A 20,534-nucleotide genomic window follows, 5' to 3' on the forward strand; every position below is an offset into this window, starting at 1 on the left:
GATTGAGCTCTTTCTTTTTTACAGTTCACTTATACCCTTAATACATAACATGTGAGGGTCACATTGAAATAAAAAGTCAACTCATTAGGAATTAGCAAGTGGTAGCAATTGATAACTAAAGAGATCTTATATAAAGTGCTCCTTCCGTTTCTAATAGTTCTTATTTTGACTTTTTTTTCTTTCTTAAAAAGAACCTATATATGAAAAACAAATAGGAATAGGTTAAGTTATTTACAAGAAATGTATTACAAGATAGTTTTTGAAAAAACACGATCTTAATTTTGACTTTTTTTTTCTTTCATAAGAAGAACCTATATATGAAAAACAAATAAGAATGTGCCGGGTTAAGTTGTTATTTACAAGAAATGTATTACAATATAGTTTTTGACAAAAAAACGATCCAATGAAATGCTTGTTGACAATATGTTACATTTCTTATCATGTATTTTGATAATTAAAATCATGCCTTGTGAAAGTGACAATATTAACTTTTACAAACAAAAAGAAAAAGACAAAGAAAAAAAAAGAGTGTGTGAAAGCATCTATACTTCAAGGATCCTGATTTCTTTCTTCATCTTACACAAAAGGAAAATAATCAAAAAGATTTGGATAAAAGATCTTGACGTAGGAAGGTTGGCGGATAAGTTCGATAAGGAAGTGCGACAAAAAGCCTGAAATGATTTGCACTAATCGGCCCGACGGAGTCCGATTGCTTATTGTGATACCTTTTCGGAAGCGGAACAACCCAACGAGTCCTATGAGCCATTTTTAAGTCATCTGAGTTCGTTTAAGGCCCGAAATCAGCTTCTTAATTATTTACGAATTTTATTATTTCCTTAATTTCGTATTAGGGTTTTGTTTTACGTATTTAAACATTATTAGGTCAATGTTTGGAGGCAGTTTTTGACTTTTAATAATATCACAGAGTTCATACTCTTTTCTGGTGGATTCCGGAGTTTTTACAGATTTATCGCTTGTAAATCTGTCTGTTCTTAATCGAGATTAGCGCTTGCTTTTTTCCATAATTTCTGACTGCGTCAGATCTCGAATTCCTAACTGCTTGAGTAAAATTGTGTCACTAAGGTACATCTCTTATTTGAAACCAAATAAAAAAACATTAATTATTTGTCTTAAATATTAAAATGTAACACTCCAAAAAAAAAGTCAATCGGACATAGCTTGGTTCTAAAAACTAGTTAGACATTCTCTACGTTCTATATTATTTGTAACATGTAGAGTTTCATGTCTTTCAACCCACAACTTTAATCACTAATATCTTTATATATCGAGACAAATCTAACAATATAAACCGGAGAAAGTATTAAGTATATAAGAAACCTAATGTAACCTACCAGGCTCAAAAACCAGCCCTTCCATCCCCATTCCCCTCCTAAAACCATTGAAAATCCTGTGAGCAATGACATCCAAAGACAATAACAACAGTGAAGAAGCAGACCGTTTAAGCTCCCTTCCTGACCCCATCCTCATCGATATACTTTCTAAGATCCCCCTCGATACTGCCATCGGCACAACCCTTTTGTCGCGGCGATGGCAGCATCTTTGGACACAAATCACAACTTTGAACGTCAATATAGATTTCATTTCCACACATTCTTCCAAATTTTGGAACGGCTTAAATGAAATTCTCCCACAAATGATGATCCATACGTGCACAATTAATATCATTTGGCCTTCGTCTGTACCCCTCTCTAGTACAAGTCCATATTTTCCTCAAATTTCTCATAGGAGCAACATCAAGGAGTTAAAGGTACTATCTAAAGGTTATGCACATCGATGGCTTCGTTCTCTTCCATCTATAAATTGTTTATTTCTAATATCCTCTTTAGTTAATCTTGAACTCACGGGTGTTTTTCATTTTCATTGGAGTTTTCGCGAAAAGTGTGAAAATGAAATTAATCTTCCCAACTTGAAGGTACTAAAAATATGTATTCTCCACCATCAATGGCCGTTGTTAGGAAAACTAATTAAGTCTTGTCCATCACTTGATGACTTCTCTCTTGACGTGGATTATACTAAACGTGGAAGTTTATTCGGTAGTATAAATCTTTCTAGTCTTAATCTCAAAAGATTGCAAGTTATCTTATCTCAAAATGTATATGCTAACATTGAGATTGATGCTCCGAAATTGGAATATCTCAATGTGAATTCTCGTCATGGATCAACGTTTTATTTCATGAACAAGAGCAACCCTATAATGTTAACTCAAGTAGATATAAGTGATGCAAATGCTTTCCATGCAACAATGTTTGATAACATTTACCAAGTATTTCGAAATGTTAGATTCCTTTTGCTTGATAGATATGAAGAATTCAAGGAGTTGTTAGTCTTCCTCGAATTATGTCCTGTTTTAGAGGTTCTTACCTTGAATTTGATGACTAGTTCTTTTGCGGAATCGAAGATAGAGTTTCCTCCTAATTCGACACCGAAAGCATGTATGTTAACCCATTTGAAGAGGGTAGAGATGAACATGCCTTTGCGTATATTACTTGAGAAAGAAGATGAATTAATAAATGTGGTAAAATACTTGCTAAGTAATGCTTGTGTTTTGGAGTGCCTCATCGTAATGGTTACTGGTAGTGGTGGGAGTGGGAGTGAGTTTACAGAAGATGAACAACGCTGCGAATCGCGGTTATGTGAGAAATTGTTTCAGTGCCGACGGAAATCTTCAGTTTGCCAAGTTGAATACTTCTGTTTTGGAAGGACTAGAAAAACATCTGATAATGGAATTGGAAGGGATTTAATTACTGAAGCTAGTAGTATTTGAAGAGCATTTGAAGGAAGGAGATCTGAGATGGGTGCATACTTCTTTCTACTAGGAACCAACAAAGGTATATATGTTGGGTTTTGTCCCTCTTCTTATGAGAATTTGGGACTTTGTTTTTATTACTGTTTTGTTTTCTTTAACAAATTGATCTGTTGATGATAATTTGTGTGGCTTTATGAGAGATATCAATTCTTCGTCTACACCAGGTTGAATCAAATCAAGTTCTACGTCAAAAATACAACAGATTAATAGTACTCTTGTAAAAGACTGAATCAAATATTGATGTGAAAGAGGGTTTGTAAAATCGTTAAATTTTATGAATGGTTGTTATTTTGGTATTATAGAATTTTATTTGATCCAATTTGATTTTTTTTTTTGTTAACTTTGATTCATTTTGTAGATGTCGTGTGATTTTAAACCATTGAATTAATTTGATTTACAAAAAAAAAAAAAATGTTATTTGTATCCATTATCGGGGTAATTGCTTCATTTCTAGTTTGAATATTATATACTAGTCTTATATGCACACGATGCGTGCATTAATTTCAAAACTTATTATTTTATTATAGATTTTTTTTGTCAAATGCAACCCTTCAAAGTCACCAATTTGTTAATTGCAGCACTTTGATTGCAATCTCTTCAAATTACAGTCTCAAATAAACCAAACACTTTTAAATTGTAGCCTAAACCCGACTTATTTTTATGTCTTGTGGACTGCAACTTAAAAGTGTTTGCTTTATTTGAGGCTGCAATTGAAGATATTGAAATGAAAGGGCTGCAATTAACAAAGTGATCACTTTAAAGGGATACATTTGACAAAATTATTATATATACTCCATTCGTACTATAAGTATGATTATACTTAAAATGTCAAAGATTAATAGTTAGATTAATTTAGATATATTATTTGCCAATACAAAAAAACTAATAAAAGTTGTGAGTGATTTTTAATATTAAGTTTTTGTGACTGAATTAAAGAGTATCAAAAGTAATGCGTGTTTCAGACTTTTCAAGTGGACGTCATGTATACCAGATTCTCTTATAAAAAAAATTCAAGATATTCTGTCCATTTAATTTTCTGATTGAAATATTTGACATTACCATTTTTAACTTATTTTGAATGGCAAGTTCAAATCAGAAATGCTTATTTTCAATTCAGTTCAGCTCCACTTACTCTCTCACGCAAGGTTGAACAAGCCTTGCCGATGCTGTTGTGAGGGAAATTTTGTTCTACACCTCCTTCGTTAGTGCTGATGTTTAAAAAAAGAAAATTGAAGTAAATGGAATTGAATTTAATTGAAGTGAACTAAGGCCTTGTTCACTTCAGCTTATTTTCAGTTCAGTTCAGCTCTAATCAGTTCGATTCCTAATATCCTGAACTGATTAGAACTGAACTGATAGGAACTGAACTGATTAGAACTGAACTGATAGGAACTGAACTGATTGGAACTGAATTGAATGAAAAATTTCTGTATGAGCTATTTTTTTGTTTTTAAACATCAACACGTGAAGAATCACAACCAGAATCCGCGCTTTTAGCGTCCGAATTTACCGTCCGGCACAATCAGATGCAAATTTAGCGTCCGTTTTTGTAAAATTAGCGTCCGTCTTTGGGACGGACGCTAATTAGCGTCCGTCTTTGGGACAGACGCTAATTAGCGTCCGTTTTTCGAAAATTAGCGTCCGTTTTCAGTTGGTCATTTTTGGTCCGAAGTGGCCTATTAGAACCCCGAGATTTCTGGATTTACTGAGCAACTGTATGTTCTCATGCAGAGGCTATCGGGAGCATCTTTGTTGATATTTGCAAACAAGCAGGATATACAGGGTGCTCTTTCTCCTGGTGATGTTGCCAAAGTAAGGTTCCCTTTGCCTAGAAGATTGAAATTGTGAAATGTGTTCTTTTGTTTGTTCAAATTTACTTTTGCTTATTAGATTTAAGCAGTTTCCCAGAGTCAGTACTCTCTCTTGCTAAGTTATATAGATTTGGATATTTGTAGCTTACATGACCTTTAAAATATATTAAAATTCTCTCAATGATCTTGTTAATTACATGGATTTGCAAGTAGGCGGTACTAAATAATGCTAATGGTAATTGTAAATAAATCAAATGTAAAACAGACAAGTGAATTTCTTCACTAGTTTTTATTCTCACTCAATACCAACTCTAAAGTAGTCATGAAATTTTATAAAGAAAATCACAAGCTTGGCGGTGCAAAATTTTGACATAAGACTTGCTATGGAAAACTATATGAGTTTGTTACCATTATCACCATATGTTACCAGAGAAAGTATACTCCCATATCTGGGGGAAATGTTTTCCATACCATTTACTTGATATGATTAGATGTAGCCCATATATGATTTAATATCTAACTGATATGATAAGATATTGTTAGGATATGATATAAGATTTCAACTAACAAGCTCCCAAAAAATAATATGAAAAACAAAAAATTTATATTTTTTTAATATTACTTTTGTCATAAAAATTACATAAATGCCATGGTATTGGCCCATACCTGGTATAGGAATATCATTGCTCTATGTTACCATCTATGAAATGGGTTGTAAAGGATTGAAAAAGTAATGAAGGATTCATCTTTTATGACCATTGACTAGGATAAGAGATGAACAATAAGTTTTGTTTTGTTTTTGTCCTTGCATATTTTTCAGTTGGTGGATTTGTTTCTTCTTCTGAGAATCGTGGTTACTACCCCCCCTTTCTTCCCCCAACAAACAAACACCCGATGGGGAAAACAAACACAAAAGACAACTACCCTCTGTTTTGTTGATCCCTCTTCTACTCTAATAATCACATACATATTGCCTCTGGATTTCCTGCTTGTTGAATTACAAATAGTGAATGATAAGAATTATGATGACATCATCACTTTTCCTGTCTATATGACATGAGTGCATATTATTTTTGTTAGGTGCTCAACTTGGATGCCATGGATAAGACACGGCACTGGAAAATTGTTGGTTGTAGTGCATACACGGGAGAGGGGCTGCTCGAGGGATTTGATTGGCTGGTTCAGGATATTGCCTCTTGAATTAATGTGCTTGACTGATGCAAGTCTCTAATGCGTTGATCAACCGTAGAATCTCACAAATTAATAGTTTGGCAAAGTCAGGTTTTCTTGTTTCTTTGCTCATATATCTCGTTGTACGGCCTGCTGATTTATGTTGTGTACAGGATTACTTTAGTTTTATTGGACTTCAACTTTCCAAGTGGATCATTGAATTGTGTGAATGTGATTAAGGGAGAACAATTTTGTGAACAAGCATATCAGGGTAGACATCGGATGAAAGCGAATGCACTTGAGCATCAGCACTTGTTATCTCATTTTCTCAATCCTCATTCTTCGCGCTTATGTTCTATCTCTCTATACTTCTATAATATATGTATGTGCAACACACTCCTATCTAGTGACAAATGTGGCAATAGGGGAATAGATACTTCCCTGAGAAGAAGATTTGGATGTAGGAGAGGTGAGTAGAATGGCATCTTTTGCTCCAATTGGCGAACAAAGGTTGTTAATTACTATATGACAAATAATTATCCCTCAGAAAATATGAGTAATTATTACTATTACGTTGGATCTCAAGAACAACAACTCGGATCTCTCTCTTCACCATTAGATTGCAATAATTACCTTTAAGCAATTTGTCTTTAGTGCCTTGTTTCTTATTAAAAACCCAATTTTGAGAGGGGTAAAGAGAAAAGCTTTTTGAAAAAACACAAGCTAAGGCTATTGAGGTCAGAATTAGGAGAGGGGGATTCGGAATTGCAAAAGGTTTTGTCAGATAATGATGGCTAGAGCTGAAAGTTCGGTGTATAATTTGGATTAGAGTCTAATCTAATCTGATTCGAACAAAATTTTGATTTCAATTTTCCAATCTGAATTCAAACCAATTGAGTTTGAATTTGATCCAATCCAATTTGAATTCTCATACTCTAGATTGGATCTGATCCGAAAATTCAATTTTTTAAATTCTAGTTTTTCGATGAAATAAATTATGCCCAACAACAACATAGTAGGTTAGGAAATGAGGAATTAAGTTATGTTAGGGTTTTAGGGGAAAGGTTGAAGTGCTACGCCTGCTGAACTATGGACTAGGTTTTTTTAGAAAAAATCAGTTAAGCACTTAAGTCCAATCTAGATAAATAATGCAAGGCATATTATTATTCGATTATATTATATTTTTGGATCCAATTACCCTCAATTCAATCCGATTCGAAAATCCATTTTTTCAAAAACCTCAATCCGAATCCAACCCAAACACATTTCGAATCCGATCTGAATTACTAATTCGGATTGGATTAGATTGGATTTCAGATTTTATCTGAATAACCTTCACCTATAATGATGGCTTGCTTGGATTTCTCATGTGAGGAGCTTGAAGGGGGGAGGGGGGAGATTTGGATATGACGATTGGAATACTGGGGCAAGAGTTTTGGTTTTTCTTCTCTCTCTCTTTAGAATTCTCTTGCATCTTATTTAGCAAGTTATTCAACATAGTTCTTGTGAGCAACAACTTTGTTGTTTTTCTTCTTTGTATAACGAAAATATATTTCGTACAACCTGTGCTTAAGTGTAGGGTCAGAATATTGCTTTTAAAAAAGTGCAAACACACTTATAATAACATTTTTGAGACCTTTATTATTATAAAGTTCTAATATAATCGAAATAATAGAAGATGAAAATATAACACACTCCCTTCAAAAAAAAATAAAAATATAACACACATAAAATGAAGAAACGTATCCCTAAAAATTACATGAGAATTCACCCGGATCAAGAAAATAGTTTACAATTAATGAAATGGGAGAAAAGAGAGGCAAAACATGTTAATTGGTATTAACTACTCCCTCCGTCCCTTAATAGAGTGCACATTTCTCCAATGCACGTTTGCCAATGCACGTTTTGTATCGTTAATATCTTTAATTTCATATTAGTAAAAATTATAAAAGTTTGATTTTCTTAATGTACGTAATGAGAAGAATCAAACAAGACCCACATGACTATGTTTTTTCTTATATATTAGAAATATTTTTTGAGGGCTTTCTTTACCTTTGAATAGTGTCCAAAAAAGAAATGGGCACTCTATTAAGGGACGGAGGGAGTAGTAAATAGTAACTACTACTAATATCATTGGTATAAAAGAACTCTTCAAAAAAAATCATTGGTATAAAAGAAGAGCAAGACATGTTATTTGAGAGAAGCAGCGAATCTACCCTAATTGTCTTTCTTTTTGCCTTCTATTATAAAGCAACCCTCACATTTGAATCCCTTCCATTTTTTTCTTTCTACAGAAAAGAAGCTTTCAAGTTTCATATGTACAACTTCATCTTACCCTAATTGCACAACAAGAACTAATTCAACCCAACAAAGAAATCGAAACAACAATTCAAATTCCCACTACAATTGAGAAAGAAATTCCCAGAAAATAAAAATATAATAACATGAAGGATGAAGATTCTCTCCCACCAACAACGTCAAACACAACATCATGAATAGCAACATCCGCTGCTTCATCAAATAAGAAAGACACCCCCAATGTGAGTCTTTTCGGTAAAGGGCGGTACAAATTCTGGGTATTGGAAGCCATTTTATTGCTCTTCGGTGGTTCGCCGGTAATCTTAACCGTCTTTCCGACGACTTCGACACTCCTTTGAGGGACGATCTCGATGTTATAGAACACCCTTTTCTCTCTCCTCGATTTCTGAATCTGGGTTGGTGTTAATTTTGTGGGTTTTGATTATTGTAGGAGATGGAGGAGAGAGAAAAAGTGGTGAAGTATATGTGGGATGTTTACACTAATATTCACCGGATGAAATTGCCAAGGTTTCTGGGGTTCGTGAGGCTGCTATTAATGAGATTGCTAAGATGTCGATTTGGTCTATTGATCTTGATCCACCTCCTATTCAGTTGACGGTTAGTATTTGCATCTTAATACTGTTATTGTGTGTTTTTCTCTGTTTTTCTTGTGTTGTTATGCTAAGTATTATTACTAAATGGGTGACTGGAATATGGGTTGATGAATATTAAACCATTTAAGAGTGTATTTAGTTGAATGTAGGGCCTCAACTTTTTTTGGGAGTAAGAGTGTGGCATGATGTTTCTTTATTGTTGTTGGGGTTCCCATGAAGACAAAGAAATAATATAAATTTGATGGTCACCATACTATTTTAGGAATGGTATTTATTGACATGGGACACATGGAAATGTGAAGTGTATCGTTTTATATGGGAAGCAGGGAGTATCTATTAGCATATTCATGTTGCTTTTGGTGACTTGATATTGAAAGTGAATTTATTCTCTATTTAAAGGCTGTTTATATGGTTAGATTGCTTATGAAGGTCAGGGATGATAACGTATAAAGTAACTGTATTGTGGCCTGCAGATCATTCTAGTAAATCAGATAGTTATCATTCATTAGTTGACGCTTAACATTTCAGTTAATTGTTTTAAGTTAAGCTATATAATCCAGTTTGGCTCATGCAACCAACCGCATTTTATGGGATCTAGGTTGTGCCATTGTTGTATATTATCCTCTTTGGCGAATTGGATACAAACGTCTACTGACCTATTTTGAATATCTTAGACTCTTGGAGAATCTTGTCCTTAATATAATATTAAGGGCATGTGCCGTGAAGAATAATATGCAAATTTGGATTATGGATAATTTATGTGATTGCTATGCTTGGTGTGAGGGGGTGTAAGTTCCAGTAAATCCTGAAGCTTGATTTAACTACATAATTCTTTAGTGGTGTCAAAATCTTGAATCCTGACAAATTTGGTCATAAAGAAGGTTGATTTTGATAAATTCTAAATTTATTATTTTCAGAGAACCCATTATATAGCCATGCTAAGAGAGGAATACTTTCGATGTGGGTGTATATGTAGGATGCCATGATTTGAGAGTGATATATGCCTATGGCAACATTTTCTTGGGTTTATTAGGAGGAGTTGGTTATGTATTGGCCTCCATGTTCAAGCCTTTTAGTCAATAATATGTCAAGGAGTCTACGTTTGTTTGGGGGGTAACTCGTATTTTCTATTAGTACCTCATTTATAGGTTTATCAACTGCAGGAAAATGTAATTGGTCAAAGTAAGTGAAAGGATAAAATGATCTATTTAGGTAACATCAATTCTTGGCAAGCTTAGGCTCTAAAAAGTAACATCAAAATCATAAAGAAAATAATAATGAGTGTCAGTACACCATCAAGGTTTTGGGAATGGATTACTGGTCAACAGTATGTAAGGTAAAAACATTGAGGCTTGAACTCAGATGATTCACATAAACATAGAGGAAAAAAAAGTCTCACACCATCAAGGGTAAGGGTAAGGGTAGGAGGAGGCGTGTAGGTAGGGTAGGAGGATGGGGGTAGGTAAGGGTAGGTAGGGGTAGATAAGGTAGGGGTGGGAGGAGGGGGGGTAAGTAGGGTGCGGGGGTGGGGGTAGGAGGCTGGGGGTAGGAGGAGGGTAGGGGTAGGTAAGGGTAGGAGAAGGGGGGTAGTAGGGGTAGGAGGAGGGGTGAAGTAGGTAGGGTAAGGGGCGGGGGTGTAGGAGGGTAGGGGTTAGGGTAGGGGCGGGGGTAGCAGGAGGGGGTAGGGACAGGTAGGACGTGGGGGTTAGGAGGGTTGGGGTAGGTAGGTAGGGGTAGGAGGAGGGGTAGGGGTAGGGTAGGATAGGGGTAGGAGGAGGGGGTAGGTAGGAAAAAGGTAGGTAGGGTGCAGGGGTAGGAGGCGGGGAGAGGAGTAGGGTAGGGGTAGGGGTAGGGGTAGGGGTAGGAGGTAGGTAGGTAGGGTAGGGGGCGGGAGGAGGGGTTACCCCTACCCTCTCATACCCTCCATCCTACCCCTACCCCCCGTCCTATCCTCTACCCCTACCCCTCGACCTATCCCTCGGCCTACCTCTACCCTCCTACCCCCTACTACCCCCCTATCCTCTACCCCTACCCCTCGGCCTATCCCTACCCTCCTACACCCGACCTACCCCTACCCCTGCCTACCCTCGACCTACTACCTACCCGCCTCCTACCTAGGGGTGAAAGTTTGGTGTGCGGTTTGGATTAGGGCCTAATCCAATCCGATCCGAATAAAATTTGGATTTCAATTTTTCAATCCGAATCCAAACCAATTAGGGTTTGAATCCGATCCAATCCAAATTTCATACTCTAGATTGGATCTGATCCGAAAATCCGATTTTTTAAAAACTTTAATTTTTCGATAAAATAAATTAAGCACAACAGCAGCCTAGTAGATTTAGGAAATGAGGAATTAAGTGCAGTTAGTGTTTTAGGGGAAGGATTGAAGTGCTATGTGTATAGGACTATGGAGTACGTTTTTTTATAATAAAAAATCAGTTAAGCACTTAAGCCCAATCCAGATACATAATACAAGGTATATTACTACTCGGTTATATTGGATTTTTGGATCCAATTACCCTCAATCCAATCCGATCCGAAAATCCAATTTTTCAAAAATTCTCAATCCGAACACAGTTCGAATCCGATCTGATTGGATTGGATTGGATTTTATCCGAATAACTTTCACCCCTACTCCTATCCCCATCCTACCCCCCTCCTACCCCCTACCTACTACCCCCGTCTACCCTCCTACCTATCCCCTACCTACCCCCACCCCTACCCCTCTACCCCGACCGACCCCTACCCTCTACATACCCCTACCCCCTCCTACCCCTACCCTTCTACCCCGACCTACCCCTACCCCCGCCTACCCTCGACCTACCCCCTACCTACCCCTACCCCCTACCCCCTCAACCTACCCCCTCCTATCCCTACCTACCGACCTACCCTCGACCTACCCCTCCCTACCCCTCAACCTACCCATCCTACCCCTCCTACCCCGACCTACCCTCGACCTACCCCTACCTACCCTACCCCTCCCTACCCCTCGACCTACCCCTCCTATCCCTAGCTACCGACCTCCTACCCCGCCTACCCCCTACCTCCTACCCCGACCTACCCTACCCCCTCTACCGACCTCCGACCTACCCCTCAACCTACCCCTCCTATCCTACCTACCGACCTACCCTCGACCTACCCCCTCCCCTCCCTACCCCTACCTCCTCCTACCCCTCCTACCCGACCTAAACCCTCGACCTAGCCCTACCTACCTACCCACCCCCTCCCTACCCCTCGACCTACCCCCTCCTATCCCTAGCTACCGACCTCCTACCCCGCCTACCCCTACCCCCTCCTACCCGACCTACCCCTACCCCTCCTACCGACCCTCCCGACCTACCCCCTTCCTACCTCCACTCCTAACCCCTCCTACCCCCTCCTACCCTACTCCAACCCTACTACCTACCCTTACCTACCCCCGACCTACCCTACCCCCCTACCCTACCCGACCTACACCCTCCCTACTCCCTACCTACCGACCTCCTACCCCCTATCCCCTCCTACCCCCACTACCTACCCCTCCTACCCCTACCCTCCCGACCTACCCCCGACCCCCTCTTACCCCTACCCTCCCGACCTATCCCCTACATACCCCCTACCTACCCCTCCTACCTCCACTCCTACCCCCGTCCTACCCTTACACCTACCCCTCCTACCCCACCTATCCCCTACCTACCCTACCCCTACCCCCTACCCCGACCTACCCCTACCCCTACATACCCCTACCCCCCTCTCTACGTACCCCCCTACCTACCCCTACCCCTACCCCTAACCTACCCCTCCTACCCCTACCCTCCCGACTTACCCCCCCTGCCCCCTCCCTACCCCTACCCCTACCCCTAACCTACCCCTACTACCCAACCCTACTACCTACCCCTACCCCCACTAGCTTTATATGCACGCTATGCGTGCGAAGTAGTTTATGAAGTTAAATTATTGGAGACATACATTTAACTCTTTCTATATAAATTTTGAGCTTTATGTATATGCGTGTGAAATCGTTATTAGAATTAAATTAGTTGCATAATTATATTTATTATTAATTTATAGAAAAATTATTTACAAAATTTACCTAAGAAAAAAATATTCATAATGTAACAATATAATAACAAAATTAGTTTTATAAGCACGTTGTGCATGCAAAATCATTTTCGATGTTAAATTAATTGCATAATTACATTTATGAATAATTTGTAATTGATATTATTTAATTTTCAAAGTTTGTTGGAGAAAAATATCTTTTTTTTATTTTATGATTCTGATAACTTGAGACTACTCTCGATTATTACTGTTGTAGCATATTTACTAATATGGGTAAAGTAATTTTATGCTTTTTTTGGGTTGACTGATTAAAAAGACGTCTATATTAATTGATGACTTATTGTCCTCATTATAATTATTTTTCTATTTCTATTTTTTGGTGTCCTCTATCACTTGTTATGTACAAATTATAATAGTCTCATTTTATATTTAAAGAAGTTGTGGATAGAGAAGAATTGCTTATTTTAAAAAAATGAAAAAAGAAGAACAATTCAAATCATAAAAAACATAATATTCCAAGAAACAGATATATCATAATGTATGAAGATAATTAAGGTGTAAATCTCTATTATAGTGATCTGTGAAAACAACATCAAATTAACTGATTACTTTATTCCCTTTAAAATATATTTAATTTATCATTAAGGTTTAGTTCTCAAAAAATTTCAAAGGACAGTGTATGAATATTAACGAATCATGATTCTTTGTAAGGTAATTACCATTATAAGATAAAGATTCCTATTAGAATAAGATGTTAACGCTTCTTCTCTACTATTCTAAACTTCTCTCTCTCCTACTCCTATTTCCACCATCTCTCTTTATGAACTTAAGGGCTAGCCCCTCTATTTCATATCCTCAATATCAATACTCTACAATCTACATATATTACTTTTGTATGGCTACTTCGTAGGTGCCATAGACCAACTTTTCGTCGTCGTTTTCCTCACATTCGACCGGAAAATTGATGGGACATGAAGAAAGATATGAAGATCGAGGTCGTTCTTGATAGGAACTCAACAGTTAAAATTTCTATTCGTTCCATGTAGGTGAGTTTGAACAGTTCGTTTTTTATTTTACATGTAAAAATACCAACTTTTTCTTTCAAATTTTGATCTTTATGTGTTTGGAAACCTCAATTGCTGTCGAAAATGCTAACTTATGAAATTATGATATTGATTTTTATACATCTGGAGATCCTAAATTTAACTTCTTTCATTTAATTTTCCGAAGCTTTGATTTATAGCTTAAATAAATTTGACAACGAAGAAAATAAAAGTGTAGTATAGGAATATAGAATGTTTAATTACGGAATATAAAAGTAGCAAAATTCAGAATGTTTAATAGTTATGCAATCTTACTTTCGGTTTTTTTTTGTTTTGATTTTAATGCATTAATTTTTCTATTTGTTTCCTAATTTCAAAAAAAAAAAAAAAGCTTTGCAAATGGGTTATAATCAATAAATACCTCTTTAATGGTTTCTGTAAGTGTTTTTGAGTGGCGATATGTTTCAGTATATTCGGTTGTTTACTTTCTTCTGCTTTTGTCTTGTATAATATATACACAAAAATGACTATCAATCATATGATTTATTTGTTGTAAAGTATATAGCAAATCTTATAACAAACAGAAAAAGTTACTATCCATCATTTGGACTTTACATTATCAAAAATATGTAAATCTATATTATAATTTAATATTACAAACAAATACCAGAAGTATGTGTTTTGTGTTGTTCTTGGTAAATTCATACCAAACAAACAATATCAGATTAGTTGGGGAAGAGTTACATGTGCCAAAAAATTAAATAAATGAAATTACCTGATTATTTTTCACAAAGAGTTTCTTTAATCAATGTCTCTTGACTCTCTTACATGCAGAGGTAAAAGTAGAGCAACAAAATTGTGTTTTGTTGGTTTTTTTCTTTTTACAATGAATTATGGAACAAAGAGGAAGAAGAATATGAAGCCTTTAACTACATAATGCATATCGACAGTTAATTATGGGATTTTCCCACTTAATAAGAGTTTGTATTTTTCAAAAATACAGTTTTGATATGGGAGAAGTTACTGATTTGAAGATCTACGGTTCTCTATTGATTTTTTTGGTTTTCCTGTTTTTTCCCTCTCTTATTTTTTGGATGTAATTTATTTAATTTGTTGGGGGTAAAATAGGATTTCAATATTTTGGTGTCCCCCTATAGTTCCCATATGGAATAGAGATACCCCTACCCTTGCCTACCCTCGACCTACCCCCGCCTACCCTCGACCTACCCCCGCCAACCCTCGACCTACCCCCCTACCTACCGACCTCCTACCCCCCTCCTACCCCCTACCCCCTCCTACACCCGACCTACCCCTACCCTCCCGACCTACCCCCAGACCTACCCCTACCCCCTCCTACCCCTACCCTCCCGACCTACCCCCTTCCTACCTCCACTCCTAACCCCTACTACCCAACCCTACTACCTACCCCCTACCTACTCCTACCCCCTCCTACCCCTACCCTCCCGACCTACCCCCTTCCTACCTCCACTCTAACCCCTCTTACCCCCACTACCCAACCCTACTACCTACCCCCTACCTACCCCTACTACCTACTCCTGACCTACCCTACCCCCTCCTACCCTACCCCCAACCTACCCCCTCCCTACTCCCTACCTACCGACCTCTTACCCCCTAGCCCTCCTACCCCCACTACCTACCCCATCCTACCCCTACCCTCCCGACCTACCCCGACCCCCTCTTACCCCTACCCTCCCGACCTATCCCCTACATACCCCTCCTACCTCCACTCCTTCCCCTGTCCTACCCCTACCCCTACCCCGACCTATCCTCTACCTACCCCTACCCTACCCCTACCCCCTACCCCGACCTACCCCTACCCCTACATCCCTACCCCCTCCCTACTCCCCCTACTTACCCCTACCCTACCCCTAACCTACCCTTCCTACCCCTACCCTTCTACCTACCCCTCCCTACCCCTACCCCTAACCTACCCCTACTACCCAACCCAACTACCTACCCCCTCCCTACCCTACCCCCTACCTACCGACCTCCCCTACCCCTCCTACCCCTACCCCCGACCTACCCTACCCCTCCTACCCCTACCTTCCCGACCTACCCCTTCCTACCTCCACTCCTAACCCTCCTACCCCTACTACCCAACCCTACTACCTACCCCTTCCTACCCCTACTACCTACCCCTACCCCCCTCCTACCCCCTACCTACCCTACCTCCTCCCCACCCCTCCCCACCTACCCTCCTATACCCTACCCTCCTCCCACTACCTACCGACTCTACCCCCTCCTACCGACCTCCTACCCTACACCTACCCCCTCCTACCCTTATACCCTACCCTCCCGACCTACCCCGACACCCTCTTTCCCTACCCTCCTGACCTATCCCCTACATACCCCCTACCTACCCCTATCCTACCTACACTCCTACCCTCGTCCTACCCCTACCCCTACCCCTCCTACCCTCCTACCCCTGACCTATCCCCTACCCCCCTACCCCCTACCCGACCTACCCCTACCCCCTACATACCCCTACCCCTCCCTACCTATCCCCCTACCTACCCCCTACCCCCGACCTATCCCTACCCCTTCCTACCTCCACTCCTACCCCTCCCCTACCCATCCCCCCTACTACCCCTTACCTACCCATACCCTCTCGACCTACCCCCTCCTACCCCCCGACCTACCCCTCTTACCCCCCCCCCGACCTACCCCTACCCCCTCCTACCCCCGAGCCCCTACCTACTCCCCCAACCTACCCCTCCACATACCCCCTACCTACCCCCCTCCTACCCCGACCTACCCCCTACATACCCCTACCTACCCCCTACACCCCCGACCGACCCTACCCCCCTCCAACCCCCTACCCCCCGCCTACCTAACCCTTCATTTCTCCTACAGAGAGTAGTTGTAGCTTCAAGATAGAACAACCTAACAGTCAAAATAACTTTGATCTTTAAAGTCTAAACCTGTTCAAGGAAATAAATCTTATTTAAACCTAGTTCACCACCCAACAAGTTTCTTTTTCTACCAATTGGATCAAACATCCTTCTCCTCCCACGGAAACTTACTCATAATTGAGTAAGAACAAGTATTAGCATGAACAGTGGCAAAAAAAGAAAGTGTGAAATCAATGTCAACCAGAGAACAAGTGAACAAGTGACATTGTACCAAGATCGTATTCCATAGGGTCCATATATCTTAGAAAAATATCAAAAACAGTACGTTTGCATCCTTAGTAATGGCAGTTTCACGTAAACGACGCACACAATTAAAAACTATGCATGAACAAGCAAACTATGGGTGTAATTCTCCTCAACATAATTCACTTTCAGAGAAGTTTTAGAAAATTAAAGAGAAATTTAGACAAGTCAAAATTTGAATAATTAAGGCATAAAGGTTTATTCTTTTCAACTTATCTTACATTTTCAGAAAAAATAAAAGACATTCAGATAGAGAGAGTGAAAAAAATGCACTAACGAACTAAAATAAGTTCAGAAAGTTCAAAAAAATATAGAAATATATGTTGAAGTGAACAAACACTTAGCGGCGCGTTTAGTAATCGTTAATCAATTGTGGCAATGGAAATGAAATTTGAGTGTAATGTCATTAGGGAAGCACCCTTAGAATCTCCATGGGGATACATTTTTCTCTATGGGCAGGCAATCTCACCCCTAAAGATAGACTAGGTGGAACAATAAGATACTTGAAGACAACTTTATAAAGAATATCATTCTATTACGTACATCTAAAGAACAGTGAACTCTAATCTCCAGTTTGTATGCCATCACTTTGAAATTAAAGTATTGCAATTTTGATGAATAGGATTTTGGATTTTCACTTTCCTATTAGTAGGATGTCAAAGAAGAGCTAAATCCCTGGTAGATAATGCTCCATCGTCATAAAAAAAGGCTAAGGAAAGAAGATAGAAATATACTGCTTACAATTTACAAGAACAACGAGCACAGAACAGCAAACATCACAAGATACACAAGGTAGCAGAGTAAGGTACTTGCAGAGACCCTTATTAAAAAATTTAAAAAGAATCATTAAACTGCGTACTTCTAAAAGACAATGTGCTCTAAACTCCAATTTGTGTGCCATCACTTTGGAATTGAAGTATTGCAATTCTAATTGAAGTACAAGTTACAAGAACCATGATAATGATGTTCCTTTAAACATTGAAAGAAACCTTAAGTGCTTGCAATGCAAATATAAGTGACTTGATTGATAGACCAAAAATAACAGCAAACATTGTGAAACTATATCCACTCTGAGAACAAAAATCTCAATTTACCTTCCAATAGAAGAGCAAAGTAAAACACCACAATGAATACTGTGCTAATAGAAAACCTAAAATCACAGAGAAAGAGAAGGAAAGGCGAGGGGAGCACAATTACAAGAAGCTTTATACAGGTATGGAAAAAATACACTAACCTGTAAAGTACGATATTGTCTCTTCCGCAGTGATGGTCAGTATAAATGACATCTCCCAGTCTGCAGAGTTGTGAAACATGCAGGCCTCACACTGCAAATTCAAGGCCTGTTCCACTAGATATTCCAGCCTTTTAGCAGGTACCATTATTGTAGGAGGAAGCAATTTCTGCAGTTCATCAAAAACTTCTGAACGCAATTTTCCTTTCATAGAGTCTCTGCGTGCAAATCCATTTTGACTCTGCGGATGATAAAGAAAACAAGAAAAAATCTCATGCACTCTACTTGTTTTTATATGCAGAGGTGATATTTCAGTCCTCAATGTCTTTAAAGCGTCCATTGTCTTCCCATCATCTAAAAGCTCAAAAAATTTCTGCTCCAAGATAAAAAAACTTAGTTGTTTTTACTATAGTTTCATCCTCTACACCAATGCTTTGCAATATTGAGGCAATCCCACCTCCCATCCAGAACATGTTGCATAAGCAAATTTACTGCAGCAGACTGCAATGGTATACCAGATTCTTCCTCTAGGCAAGCACCACTACGTTCATAACCAAGAGCATACAAGGCACCAGCTATAAGTCGAACAAACTCTAGTTTTTTTATCACCCCTCTTGAACCAATCACCTCTTCTCCCCCCTGGCATTGTATAGGTCGAGCCATCAAATCCCTCAAAGAGCGAGCAGATGCGGGTTGTTCTTCAGCTCTTAAGCCACTAGAAAAATTGCTTGATCCTGCACAAGATAATTTCAGCCGCTTTGTGGGTGGTTGGCCATCCTCTACACCTCCCATGAAGGCACAAATTAGCCCATACATATACCTTGAAGGGGAAATCTATGTTGGCCAATCGTTCGTTCTTGCAACCCCTGCATAACATAATCTTTGAAAAGTTAGCATGAATAATCAGAAACCATTGATCTCCATCCCCCCTTGTCCACAAGGAATAAAGTGAAGTTGGGGACAGACACAAAGAGAAGAAAGTTAGGTATCATTTCCACGAGATGGGTCAATGCAGCTACAATAACAATTAAAGAATGCCATTAAAGCAGCACAAAGCCAACCATTCGACCAACCGCAAACCACCATCAATTAGACTAGATTGCACCAAGTCGGTTGTCGTGACAAAACCGTGCACAAGCAACGGGTATCAAGTGATTTAACCGTGCTACATAAAAGCTCTTTGTCAAGAAGCAACAAGTTCCCAAGTCTTCCATGAAAAACTAAACCCAATATATTCAAGATTGAACAAAATCACATAAAACTATAACCCAAATGATCAAGAATTGAACAAAATCACATACAATCATAACCCAAATGATCAAGAATTGAACAAAATCACATACAATCATAACCCAAATGATCAAGAATTGAACAAAATCACATAAAAGCTTAAACCCAAATCCTCAACAATTCATTAAAATTAAGAAATATGTTCAATCAAAACGCAATAACGTATCCCAAACTGAACTCCCAAAATCCAAATCTCTCTCTAATAATCTTATGTTACCAAGTAAATAAAATTATATCATATACAAATTTCTGAAATCTAATTTATGGGTACACAACCTACAGAATTTAAATCTTAAAACTAATAATATAAATTTAATCGTAAACAAACCTTCAAATTTTATTTTTTTGGGAGATCCAAATTTCAGGTGTCGCCGAAAAACCAGATGTTCAATTTATTTTCTCTCACTCTTCCTATCTTCGATGCTGAAAATACGAAATGAAATTGTGTGTTGATTTCTCAAGTTTTCACGTATGTAACTAAAATGGATGAATATAAATGTTAGAGAGAGAGATGGAAAATGTAATCGAGGGTTAGGGCAAATTGTGTAACGGTTATTCTTTTGTATGTTTCTTTTGTTTATTTGAGAGTTTTTAATTTTTTAAGATTGTGGGAAACCGTAAGAGAAATTTGGGGGTTTGTCTCAACTATATATATACGGCACATTCAATATTTATTTTTTTTACACATCTTTGTTTATTTGAGAGTTTTTAATTTTTTATACCAATAAAATATGATGGTAAATATACAGTAGTAGCGTATAATAATATAAGATGTACTTTGTTTTTTACGGGAGAGGTTGAAGAAGAAATTTGACATAATAGGACGTTTAGGTATTATATCTACTACAAAGTATTACTATTCGCTTTCTAAGTTGTTGTCCAAACACTAATTACAAGTTCAACTTGTAACAAACTTTCAACTCTATTACTACCTCCATTCCCTAAAGATTTTCTTTGTTATTATTACTACAGATACTAATGAGAATTAAATTTGTGTTGGGTGTGGGGTGGGTAAAGTAGGAGAGAGAAAGAG

The 20,534-nt window shown here is 38.4% G+C and overlaps 1 protein-coding gene and 2 long non-coding RNA genes across 3 annotated transcripts; 2 read left to right on the forward strand and 1 right to left on the reverse strand.

Annotated features, from left to right (window-relative positions):
• Positions 1 to 1,382: 1,382 nt before the first annotated feature.
• Positions 1,383 to 3,024, forward strand: LOC104892875 (FBD-associated F-box protein At4g13985-like). The gene has a single exon (XM_010678895.3). The coding sequence runs from the start codon at positions 1,418 to 1,420 to the stop codon at positions 2,783 to 2,785; it is 1,368 nt and encodes a 455-aa protein (XP_010677197.2). The 5' UTR covers positions 1,383 to 1,417; the 3' UTR covers positions 2,786 to 3,024.
• A 1,529-nt stretch (positions 3,025 to 4,553) lies between these two features.
• On the forward strand, positions 4,554 to 5,940 carry LOC130591546 (uncharacterized). The gene is made up of 2 exons (XR_008969304.1): positions 4,554 to 4,639; positions 5,719 to 5,940. It is a non-coding gene; the product is annotated as an uncharacterized LOC130591546 (long non-coding RNA).
• A 12,038-nt stretch (positions 5,941 to 17,978) lies between these two features.
• LOC109136359 (hypothetical protein) lies at positions 17,979 to 20,106 on the reverse strand. The gene is made up of 2 exons (XR_007274541.2): positions 19,830 to 20,106; positions 17,979 to 19,077 (listed from the first exon to the last, which is right to left on the reverse strand). It is a non-coding gene; the product is annotated as a hypothetical protein (long non-coding RNA).
• Between the last annotated feature and the right edge of the window lie 428 nt (positions 20,107 to 20,534).

Source organism: Beta vulgaris, chromosome 5, assembly GCF_026745355.1.
Source record: "Beta vulgaris subsp. vulgaris cultivar EL10 chromosome 5, EL10.2, whole genome shotgun sequence".
In the NCBI taxonomy this organism is placed as follows: Eukaryota; Viridiplantae; Streptophyta; class Magnoliopsida; order Caryophyllales; family Amaranthaceae; genus Beta; species Beta vulgaris.